Source organism: Neolamprologus multifasciatus, unplaced genomic scaffold, assembly GCF_963576455.1.
Source record: "Neolamprologus multifasciatus unplaced genomic scaffold, fNeoMul1.2 scaffold_14, whole genome shotgun sequence".
NCBI lineage: Eukaryota > Metazoa > Chordata > Actinopteri > Cichliformes > Cichlidae > Neolamprologus > Neolamprologus multifasciatus.
The window spans coordinates 168,018-179,528 of record NW_028181987.1 but is presented as its reverse complement, the minus strand read 5'-3'; the positions used below and the strand labels follow the sequence as shown (position 1 = coordinate 179,528).

The 11,511-nt window shown below is 44.8% G+C and overlaps 1 protein-coding gene and 1 long non-coding RNA gene across 2 annotated transcripts in view; one reads left to right on the top strand and one right to left on the bottom strand.

The window, feature by feature from the left end:
* Nucleotides 1–217: 217 nt before the first annotated feature.
* LOC146490330 (uncharacterized) lies at nt 218–1,835 on the bottom strand. Its single transcript, XR_014872823.1, has 2 exons — nt 900–1,835; nt 218–788 (listed from the first exon to the last, which is right to left on the bottom strand). It is a non-coding gene; the product is annotated as an uncharacterized LOC146490330 (long non-coding RNA).
* Nucleotides 1,836–3,793: 1,958 nt separating this feature from the next.
* The window catches only part of LOC146490325 (zinc finger protein 277-like), a 175,512-nt gene continuing 167,794 nt past the window's right edge, over nt 3,794–11,511 (top strand). Inside the window, exon 1 of the mRNA XM_085153317.1 lies at nt 3,794–3,927. Coding sequence (XP_085009443.1) covers nt 3,912–3,927 — 16 coding nt within the window. The 5' untranslated portion in view covers nt 3,794–3,911. The remainder of the gene's footprint in view (nt 3,928–11,511) is intronic.

Below are 11,511 nucleotides of genomic sequence, written 5' to 3'. Positions count from 1 at the left end.
TCATCCTTTGTTGAATATGTGGAGAAGTTGTCATTTACTGAAGTATGGTAATACTGCTTTTATCTGGGTTTGGGTTTTTTTTTTTTTTCTTTCTTTCTTTAAAGCCACCTACTATCTGTAGCAAGCCAAAAAGAACTGCGCACAATGCAGCCCCCCTTTTATTTATGTATTTATTTTATTTTATTTTTGTTTGTTTGTTTTGTTTTTTTTTTGGTGGGTTTTGTTTTTTCTGTTCTTTTGTTTGTTTGTTTGCTTGTTTGTTTGTTTTTTGTTTTTTGCCTTGTTCACGTGATAGTACTTTTTTTGTATGTGCCCATAGATTACACATTTTTTCTGCATTCAACTGGTTTGCCACTGCGTGGCGTAACCAGTTTCACAATGGCAGTGTTTGTAATCGCAATTCGAGTTATATTTTTCTGTACTTTTGTCATATTGGAAAATTATAAATAAAGTTGTCAAAAAAAAAAACTTACAGAAGGAGAGCAGAGCTGCTTAGTGTGATGTTTGAAGCTGTCTCCTTGAGGTCTGGTGCGATCCAAATCGATGCTCAGTGCAATATCTCCGCTGTAATTGCTAAGACAATGAGGAACATCTCAAGTGTTTATTTTACCAAACACTGCTCTTCACAGCACTGCTACCTCAGCAAAGGGATGACAAGGGAAGTGCCATTTGTTTCTCCTGCCATCTCTGTCCTCAAAGAGTCTGCTATGGCTCATCTTGGCACGGCTGTGGAAGCAGGACTTGGCCTACCTGAGTCTACCTGCCTCAGGCCACTCTCCAATCCATCTCTGTGTCCATCAGAATTCAAAACAGAAGACAGCACCACAGGAAATGAGCTCTGTGCAGGGACAGTTACTCACAGCTACAACATTGGAGATATCGTGTGGATTGATACTGACCTTGCAAACCAAACAGAATTTCCACTGAATGAATTTCCCTCCAACCTGGTTCTCCAAGGAAAGTCGTTCACTTTGAGGGCATTAATTGCTTTCCATGGAAAGATGACCACTGACGGTTTGGGGCATTACACTGCATACTGCAGGAGAGCTGCATGTGTGTGGGAGTGCTATGATGACCTGGGAAATGGAGTGACAGGAGCATCTGAAAAGAAAAAAATACAACCCCATGCTGTGTTATACACAGTATAATGAGTGCTGCCTGCATTTTTCTGTTTTATTTGGTTCATTACAGTTACATGTGTTCAAATGGCTAGTGTGTGTTATCAGTAAGTTCAGTTTTGCACATAAAGTTAAAGTTTTAAATCTTTTAACACTCTGTTCTTTGTCAGTCTGATGCATATTTGCTTTTACACACCCAGTCACCTTCACCTGTAGCCTTGAAAGTAACCGTTCCATTTTTCTGTCAATAATTTTTCTGTATTTGTTTTGTGTTGACCTGGTGGCTTAAGTCAGGGGTCAGCATCCTTTTCAGTTCAAAGGGCCCCTTTTCTCCTGCTGCTACAAAACCTGTCTAAAGCCTAAAAAAAGAAAGAGCCTATAAATATCTAGAAAATGAGTTGTTGTATCGTTTAAGCTATGGAAATGTAAATAAAAATGTTTATTTTAGATTTGATAAGAAAATGAATCATCAAAGCTTTATAATGCAAAAAAGTATTTGTTAAAATGAAGCCAGCTATGTGAGTCCTTTCCATAATAACTGAAAATTAGGAAAGATGGGCAACCAACTTGAAAAGTACAGTAAACAGATTTGAAGCTAAGAAACATTAAATCACTTTTAAAAGCCTTGTACATTCAGTGAATAGTCAATGCAGATATTTCATTAAAAAAAAAAAAAAACTGTTAACAGAACCCTTTCTTGTTGTCTTTATAATAAAAAAAAAAGACTTACTTGGTCTTATAAGGGCCACAGTGGAGGGGCCGGAGAGCCACATGTTCAGTGTTGCCAACTTAGCGACTTTGTCGCTGTCGCTATATTTAGCGAGTTTTCAGACCCCCCTTTTTTTTTTCTAAAAAAAAAAAGTCGCTAAAAAAAAAGACGTGAAAGCGCATATCGCTTTTACTCTCAACGAGCAGCGGGTGCTGTAACGCAGTCAGTTCTTCTTTTACTCTTATGCTGTTTTGTGGATCTCAAGGTTTAAAACTACTTATAAACACACACACACACAAAGTAACTCCACCAGAGTGCCTATTTCGGGTCACTTTTGCCGGTCCAAGCCCGGATTAAGGAGCAGGGTTGGAATTGTGACATTAAAAAAAACAATAATTGCTAAAAGAAATTTAATTTGTAGTTCTAAATAAATTCTAAATGCATTTAGGACGTTTTTTACTCACTTTATGTCTCTTCCACGATGTTATTTCTCTCTCCAGCAGCGTAGGTTACAATTACATTAGCATGACCAATTATGCAAATTAGGGGATGACGTCATTTAGCGACTTCTAGCGACTTTTAGGACAGCCAATAGCGATTTTCCTTACTGAGGAGTTGGCAACACATGTTGCTTTAGAGCCGCAGGTTGAAGATCCCTCGCCTAGGTGCTGTGGAAGCAGCACAAACGCTAATTTTACCTGCACAAATCAGCACAAACGTAGCACTAAAAAAATAGACCATTTTGGCCCGTTTTGGAGCAGTCTGGGGGGATGGTGACCTTTGAATGACCTATAAAATAATGTTTAATATCTCAAAAACCATAGCAGCACAAACGCTCATTTTACCTGCACAAATCTGCACAAACGTAGCACTAACCGCTCCGCCTATTTGCCTTTACGTTTCAAGTGGGTGGGGGGTCAGCTTCACTCTGCTGGCTCAGGAGGCTCCCCGCTGCACGCGACAGTACGCTCCTCGAAGCAGAAGCTCCGGCTGTGCCTCCGCCTGCTCCGCCCGTGAGTCTGCCTGCGGGTGGAGGATGCTCTGCTCCTCCTCCCGCTGTGGTGAGTCAGGACTTTCCTCTCCGTCATCCGGCCGGGATGCTGCGCTGTGAGCCCGGGGCTGCTCCCCGCCTCTGCCCGCTGGAGTTGGATCATCTGCCGGGATTAAACACTCGCTGTCATCCTCTCCTCCGCTCCTCCACTGCGCGGTCGCTTCTTCTTCGTTAATTTTGCGGCTCTGGGTCGTTTGACTTCCTGACTGCTGGTTTTACTCGCGCGCAGATTTGTGAATGAGCCGCGGTCCTCCCGGGGAGAAGGTGCTGCGAGCGCGCGGGGGGCAGGATGGAGGCGGCCGGTCGGGATGGAGGATTAGAGCACGGAGGGATTAAATCCTCCACCAGCCGCTGACTTTGGTTTTGTGGGTTTGGAGAAGTTTCCAGACTGTTCGCGTCCTCCGTGTTTTTGAGGAGTGGGTGGAAGGAGTGAGAGAGTGATAAACGTGGAAAAGTTTCTCGCGTGGTGATTCCAGCTGCAGTGAAACGGCTCTGAGTGGGGAGGCTCGGCGGGAGCAGCTCCCGGGGGATCGCGGAGATGATGAAGGTCTCACGGTGCTGAAACCAGAGGACTCAGACTTTACGGGGGGATTACAGTCACGGCATCTGAATATGAACCATCACATTTACGGTAAATCTCGGAGCTGACGTCCAATCAGCGTCTGCGCGCGCATCGTGATGAAGAGTCGAAGGAAGTCCGAGTCCTGAAGCTGTGGGCGCGAACTTTTCTTCACACGACAGCCGAACACAGGCAGGTGACCCCGCTCACAGTTCCGTTACCGGGTCTCTGGATCCAGAGGGAGGAGCTGCGGGAGCGGGCGGGCGGTACCGGAGCCCCTCAGATGAGCGAACATGTCGGACCGGAGCGCCCCGGGCTGCCGGCTCAGACTGGACTGGGTCTACGGGTACCGGGGGCACCAGTGCCGGAATAACCTGTACTACACGGCGGGGAAGGAGGTGGTGTACTTCGTGGCCGGGGTTGGAGTGGTTTACAACACCAGAGAGCACAGCCAGCGGTTCTACCTGGGGCACAATGACGACATCATCAGGTGAGCCCCCTGCACAGGTCACGTGATGGGTTATCGATCGAGACTTCCAGGTCTCAGAATCAATATCTCTGAGTCACAGCATGAGCCTCCCTAACAGCCCGGATCGCTCTGCTATGTCACATTAAATGGAGCCGAATTAGCGGTCGGAAGTTATTTTTCATTATAAATCCGAACATGTTCCAACGTCGCTCACTGACTCGCTGAGATCCTCACAAAGCTCTAAGCGTGTTTCTGACACCCTGAGAGCCAGTGATTCACACTGAATTTATAAATATGTTTCGTGTGTGTGTGTTCACAGTTTGTGTGATTTAAGAGTCATTTTGCCATAAAAACAAATTAACATTTGATGGAAACCAAAGTGTCCCTGCTGTGTGAGCTTTTCATAAAGGAAGAAGCAGTAGAAGATCTGATGGTCCTCCTGGCTTCCTGTTCCTTCAGTCTGTTGCACATTATCTCATTAGTGGCCTTTTAAACATGAGCCTTGTGAGAGTGATAATCCAAGATAAGATCTGCAAACATAAAACTTTCTGTTTTATCTGTGGAGTCTGATTCAGTAAGGCTAAACCCTGAAGCAAAGAGATACTACTAAATGACATTAAAGGTACTGTTCGTAAAACCCTGTGGTAAATTCAATGACAACATTCACCACAAGGGGGCAGCCTTTTAAAAAAATGTCTTTTCTAATATTTTAAATAGAACAGTAATAATAAAGCAGAATGAAAACACAGGAATCCAAAATAAAACTGTCTCTTGTTCCTGCAGCCAATGACAGTTGTCGTGGTTACGTTGTGGGAGGAGCATTGCAGGTCACGGGGTGTAATTCCACTGTAACTCTGGCAGTGACATGAATCCTGTGCAGATGTTGAGCTACCATAAGCTTCAGTAATGCTGACTTTAATCGCCTGTGACCATTTAAATGTGTCGGGCTGTAGCCTGACTGCTGCTGGTGCAACATGTGGCAGCACAAGATAAACTTTGTCTGCATGGTGGAAATGTGGTGAAGCTTATAACTCATAAAAACTACAACGTTATTAAACAAAAAGAAGCAGAGAAAGGATATTCGTTACACTCAGTCCTGTGACTCATCTCGGTGCTTTTGTCTCTTTTGAGATGCTTTTTGGACCTTCGTGGTTTTTTTTATCGCTCCCACACAGTTTGGTTTGTCCTTCAGTTTGACAGAAGTTCAAATCTAAACACGAGCAGGTTTACGCCGAGACAGGAAGCAGCTTTTTCTGCTGCTGCTGGGTTTCCTAATGAACGAAGAGCTCAGTGATGAGGAGTAACTTAGATTTAGATTTTTATCAGGGCAGGACAGCTTGCGGGCAGGTGAGGGACTTGTTCCTGTTCTCAGGTCTGATGGGTTTATTTCTGAGCCACACCCTGCAGTTCCACTAACGTCCAGCAGGGGCTGCAGCAGTGCGTCAGTCCCCATAGACTCCTATGGTAAACGTTTACAGCCACATAGACAAACTGATTGGTCTTTGTAGATAATTCTTATTAGGGGCGTGGCCTCTTTGATTGATAGGTGCATGGCGCAGGCAGCTGTAGCTCCAAGCTGTCTGCTAGCCTTCAGCTAAGCTAACTGGAGTCCTGTTTGGGCTGTTGGAGGTTTTTTAATAACATCATCTGACAGGTGAAGTAATGTTAACATAATAATGTTTTATATATTTGTTGCTGTTGCACAGTGTGGATGGTGGTTGTGCACTCGTCTCACAGCTGCTTTAATGTTGTGTGAATTCGAGTTTTTCATCCTCAGTTTTAAAAATCAGTTTTTATGTCCACACCTCCTGACCTCACTGCTTATTTATTATATTTATTTAACCCTTGGTGGCCGTTAGCACACCATCACGAAGCAACAGACAACTGTGGAAAACAAAAAAGCATCGTGTTCAGAGAAATCCTGCGAACCACTCTCAAGGCAGCTCGTGGATGTGCGTGGACTAATTAATTCAGAGTGAAACCAGCTCACAAACACCTAAAAGCTTTAATCTGGGATTATCTGACACTTATATAACACGAGTCTGTTTCCCCATCAGGACTTTTTAGCTCGTTTGCATCGCTTTGAGGGCAATTTTGGCACTTTGTTGGGGATGTGAGGTTTTCACAGTGTGATGGAGGTGGAGCAACACATCACAGGGCGCAGTCAGTGGGTCCACAGAAGCCTTAAAAAGCCTGAGATTGTATAGGAATTATAATTTTTTTGGAAAAATAACACAAACTTCCACTGAAAATAACCTGATAACCAAACAAACAAACTGTCCTAAAATCTGCACGAATGAAAAAACATGAAAGAAAAATCAATGTTTCAGAAAAAATTCCATAAAAAGTACAATGTTAAAAATGACATAAGAAATACAAATAAAACAAGATTTTCTACAAACATTAGGCTAATAAAATGTCCGAAAATAAAATGAATATCATGTGTTTTTAAAAAGTAAAAATACTAAAACGGTAAAATAAAATTTCTTAAAAGTATAACAAACTCAAATTTTAGATCAATATTTTTAAATATCCCAAAAATATTTTAAAAGTATGTTTTAAGTATCGAATACATGTTTTTACCCACAGTCGTTTCTCGAAAGTCTCAAAATCCTGATTTTCAGACTTGAATAATGATAAAAAACACAAGAGACACAAAACTAGACAAGTTAAACAAGAGATTGTTAAACAGACGCACACACACAGTCACGCACACACACACAGTTTTCTTCATGCTGCGACTCGGATGTTGAACGTTTGTCCTGAACATTCGTCACAGTCACAAAAGAAAAACGTGTTTGTGTGGATTTAAAGAGGACGACGCGGTGAACAGCGTGTCCCCTTCAGGCCGCCGTCCGGTGCTGCGTCTGCGTCTCGGTCTGGAGGAAATGTCGCAGGTCCCGGCTGATGCATGGACCTCCATCCTGCAGCTGCCGTCTCCACCTGATTTTACAGTCCTGGGTTTAACGGCATCTTTAAACCTGGACCTGTTTGTTTGTTTGTTTGTTTGTTTTTAGGTCTGAACTAGTCGCAGGAAACAAAATGTTAGAGTTCAGGTGAATAGAGCAGGTAGCAGAGATACCAGTGTTTACTTTCAAAATAAAAGCTCTGGCTTACTGTTGAAGCCATTGTTTTTACTTTGACGGCAAACGGTCTGTTTCCAGTTTGTGTTGCACTCTTCTTAACACTCACTGACTAGTTGCTGAGTTTTTGCTGTCAAGCAGGCATCTTTCACACAAACTACAGGTAACCACGGCGATCTGTTCCTGACCAAAGACCAATCAAAACAATTTACACAGTCTGTACAATAACACGGAGAAACCCAACAATCATATGACCCCCTATGAGCAGCACTTTGGCGACAGTGGGAAGGAAAAACTCCCTTTTAACAGGAAGAAACCTCCAGCAGAACCAGGCTCAGGGAGGGGCGGGGCCATCTGCTGTGATTGGTTGGAGGTGAGGGGAGAAAAAACAATCATGAGGTTTTTGCTGCACTGATCTAACAACAACTGGCAACCAGTTGGGACATTTTCATTTCTTCCCTAGCAACCCGGTGGTTGCCAGGTGGAGTGACTGAGGCCTTCAGTAGCTTGTTTCAGACAGGAGCCGATGGGCTCCACAGAGTAGCAGGATTAGACACAGAGGCATTATTTTTAACTCCATGTCATGCAAAGCTCTTCCAGCAGGGTGCACGAACAAACACAGAGTAGTTTGGGAAAAGCTTCAAGCAGCAGGTCACATGTTTAGTCACATGTTTAGTTCAGGGTTGCAGACGGTCTGCAGGTTATTTTCTCAATGAGTCACTATGGCTACGTTCACTCTGCAGGTCTTGATGCTCAATTCCGATTTTTTGATCAAATCCGATTTTTTGTGTCTGCTTGTTCACACTACAAATAAATTGATGCGCTTTCACCTGCAGTGTGAACGTAGCCTTAGACTATAAACTATAAGTAAAAGTCTGAAAGCTGTTTCAAAGTGTGGGACGATATATTCATCAATCAGAAACTAAAAAAGCCTCAAATCTTAAGTTACATAAGTTTTTTCTTGCGTCTTAGTTCAGAGTCTGTCTTTGCTTTGACACTTTTAATCAGAGCTTATCATCATGTGACATGTCACAGTTTTATGTCTTTGAGGTCAAACTAAGTAAAGGTTTTCCTGTTTGTGCACTTCCTGTACATTTTTGTTGCGTCTGCTAAAGAGAAAAGTGAAAAGCGTGATGATGGCTCAGATGGAAATGAGCTGTGCTGACACTGATGCCAGGTTTGTGTCCTCTGATGGAGTTCGTGTGTGCTGAGTGGCGGCTGCTCTCCGAGAAACCATTTACGTTTGCTTTTCAGTCAGCCCAGTCAGCGACAGCCCCGCCACAATAAAAGCACCGGTCGCCCGCTCAGCAGTTTGACGCAGCCTGAAGGGACGAGGTTCCAGGACACGTTCAAATTCACGTGGCACAAAAGTGCATCACAAGGCAACGATTAGCTTTTTTTGACACGTTTGGATTAGCAAACATTTCGTCGTCTTTGAAGTCGCCCCTGTCCTGTTTCTAAGGTTATAACCTGCAGTCAGCTGAGACTGAAGGAGTCACCTGTTGATGACCAAACGTTTCCCCCAATGAAAACATCCCGATGAACAGAATCAACCTTTTGGGATTTCCTTACCTGGATGACTGAGGATGCATCAAGACATACTTTGCTCTCTCTGTAAATGCCAACAGCACTTTTTCACAACAAACCTAATGTTTGCGGTTATGTGGGCCTAAGGGTGCAGCTAGAACCCCACACCTGTTCCTCCACCCATAACAGCGTCGTTGCTGCAGGACTGGAGTTTTACTGCAGCCTTGTTTTTGTAACCAGTATACAAAAGATTGACTGCAACATGTTGGAAAACCTTCTGCGTTTGAAAACTAGACGCCAAATATTTGCCGACCTTCATCAGTCAGTCTGTCGGGTTGCAGTTGCTTGGAGACAGGTTGCCTGTTAGCAATCAGGCGCCTAATGTGAAAACGTTCAAACATCAGGGTACCGCTGATTTTCTTTTTGCTCTAGTAGATCGGAGCTTCCTGTTTTCACTGTAGTGCCATGTGAAGGTCTGTTTAAAGTAAAAGTGTCCGATGTGGCTTCGAGCAGGTGAAACTTTGACCTTTAGTCTTGGTGATCGTTGACTCAAAATCACCGTGACGATGCAGAAATGTGGAGACCTGATAGTTGAGATGTTTACTCTGTGTTTTCTATTTATGACCCAGAAAGTAACGATTACACATCTCTTCATCTGTTTTGTACCAACCGCAGTAAACAGAGTGATGTCACACAGCCTCACAGTGACTTGTAGCGCTGACTCTCTCCTTTGTATTGTGCAGTGGCTTCTGCTGAAAGCTCTGAATCATGACTGCACTCGCCCCCCCTCCCCGCCTGCCTGATGGATCGCCGCAGTAATTGCAGGCTCCATGTAGACGCATTAAATCCACGTTGAGTTTTTCTGAAAGAGCGAGAGCGGGACTGTCTTTTTCTTTCATTGGCTCTGTCATGGCCGCGGCCTCCCGCAGGGCGATCGGCCTTTATGCTCCTCTGCAGAGAAGCACAGGCGGCTGCTGAATGGCAGCAATTATCAGCCGCTGGTTGCTGCTGCACACAGCTCACATTTCCAGCTCTCACATCTCAGTTCCCTTCAGCCTCGTGCTTTTCATCTTTTCAGTGTTTCCACGAGTCCGACTCAGACTGCTCGCTCTGACACTCTGACCAGTGTCCAATGAAACGCCTCCTCCTCGAGTTACAAATTATATTTTAATGTGCAGAAATAAAGGTGAATATTCAGCCCTGGTACTCTTGCATCTGTCTGCTGCCTGCTGGTCGTAGGATACTGACTGAGAGACTTAGAGCCTGGGTGGTCGTCTCTGGGTCAGCTCTCGACTGGTTTTCTTGTGGTGTGCTGCAGGGCTCGGTCCTGGGACCTCCCTATATGTCCTTTGGCACTGCATTCATCTTATAACGAAACTGATTGCAGCAAATTATCTGAATAAAAAAAAAGCTCTGATATGTGTACCTGACAACTTTGTTCCCATAGTAACGGAAACTCTTGGCTGTTACCTTTGATCAGGTGATCAGGTGGGAGAACTTAAAGGAGGTCCAGCTGGCTTGGACTCAAGAGCTAGTCCTCAGTGTCCCCCAGTCAAATTCAAATTTTATTTGTCACATACACAGTCATACACAGTACGATATGCAGTGAAATGTTTACACAACTGCTCGCGACCTAAAGAAAAAAAGACTATGAATAAATTAAAATGAAGGGTAAATTTAACTAGGAAGGAATAAAATATAAAAATTCAAGTTAAAAATCAAATAACTGTACAACAAAATACACAATATAGAAATATATATGAAGAAATATAGAACAATACGAGCAGCTGTACAGTATTAACTGGAAATGAAGAAATTTAATGTCCATGTTGTGCAATACACATTTGTGTCTTGTGCAGTGCAAATATGCTTAAAGTGATTTATTTAAGTGACTTAAGTGATAAAGTGATTCGATTAGATGACCACACAGTGTAGTTGTGCAGCAGCCACTAGTGTAAACAAATGTCCAGTGTGTGTGTAAGAACCACATGTGTGGGTCAGTACTGTGTGGTGGTGTGATTGAGAGACCGTATCGCCTGCGGGAAGAAGCTCCTCCTCAGTCTCTCTGTGTTGGTCTTCAGGGAGCAGAATCGCTTTCCTGACCTCAGCAGAGAGAACAGTCTGTTGTTGGGATGTCTGAGGTCCTTCACCATCTTCCTGGCCTTGGTCCAGCACCGCCTGCTGTAGATTGAGTGCAGGTCAGGGAGCTCTGAGCGGATGGTGCGCTCAGCTGATCGCACAACCCTCTGTAGAGCTCGTCTGTCCTGCATGGTGCTGTTCCCGAACCAGGTTGAGATGTTTCCCGCCAGGATGCTCTCTATGGTGCAGGAGTAAAAGTTCCTGAGCACCTCGGGGGGCAGTCGGAAGTCTGTCAAGCGTCTGAGGTGGTAGAGACGCTGACAGGCCTTTTTCACCAGTGTTGATGTGACAGGACCATGACAGGTCCTGCGTGATGTGAACCCCGAGGTATTTGAAGCTGTCCACTCTCTCCACTGGGCACTCGTTGATGACGGGGGTCTGGTAGTTCCTCTCCTGCTTAGTGCTGAAGTCCACTATCAACTCCTTTGTCTCACTGACGTTTAGAAGGAGGCTGTTCCTCAGTCCCCACACTGAGGTGTTCCCAAGCTGTGAGGCTCTGCACCCCAGCTCAGAGGCGTCCCAGTCAGATAGTCTGCCTCCTCTTATCTGCGATTCTTCTCAACATCCCTCTTGGATCGTGGCTGTAGGTGAGGCTATGAACAGACGGTGTGATCTGGTTTCGGCTTAATGCACGGGACACAGACACTCCCGCTCAGTGGTCACTCCGCTCTCCCTCCTCGACTGTCACTGAAACATAAGAAGAGTCACAATCAGTCACTCGTCCCAAACACCTGTTCAGCCCCGCCTCCGTGCCGCCCCGGAAGCTCACCGTGCCGCCCCTGCGCCACACAGAGCGTCTAACGGCACCAGCTCTGAGTACAGGCAGCGTGTAGCCTACCGTGCACTCGCCTCCAGC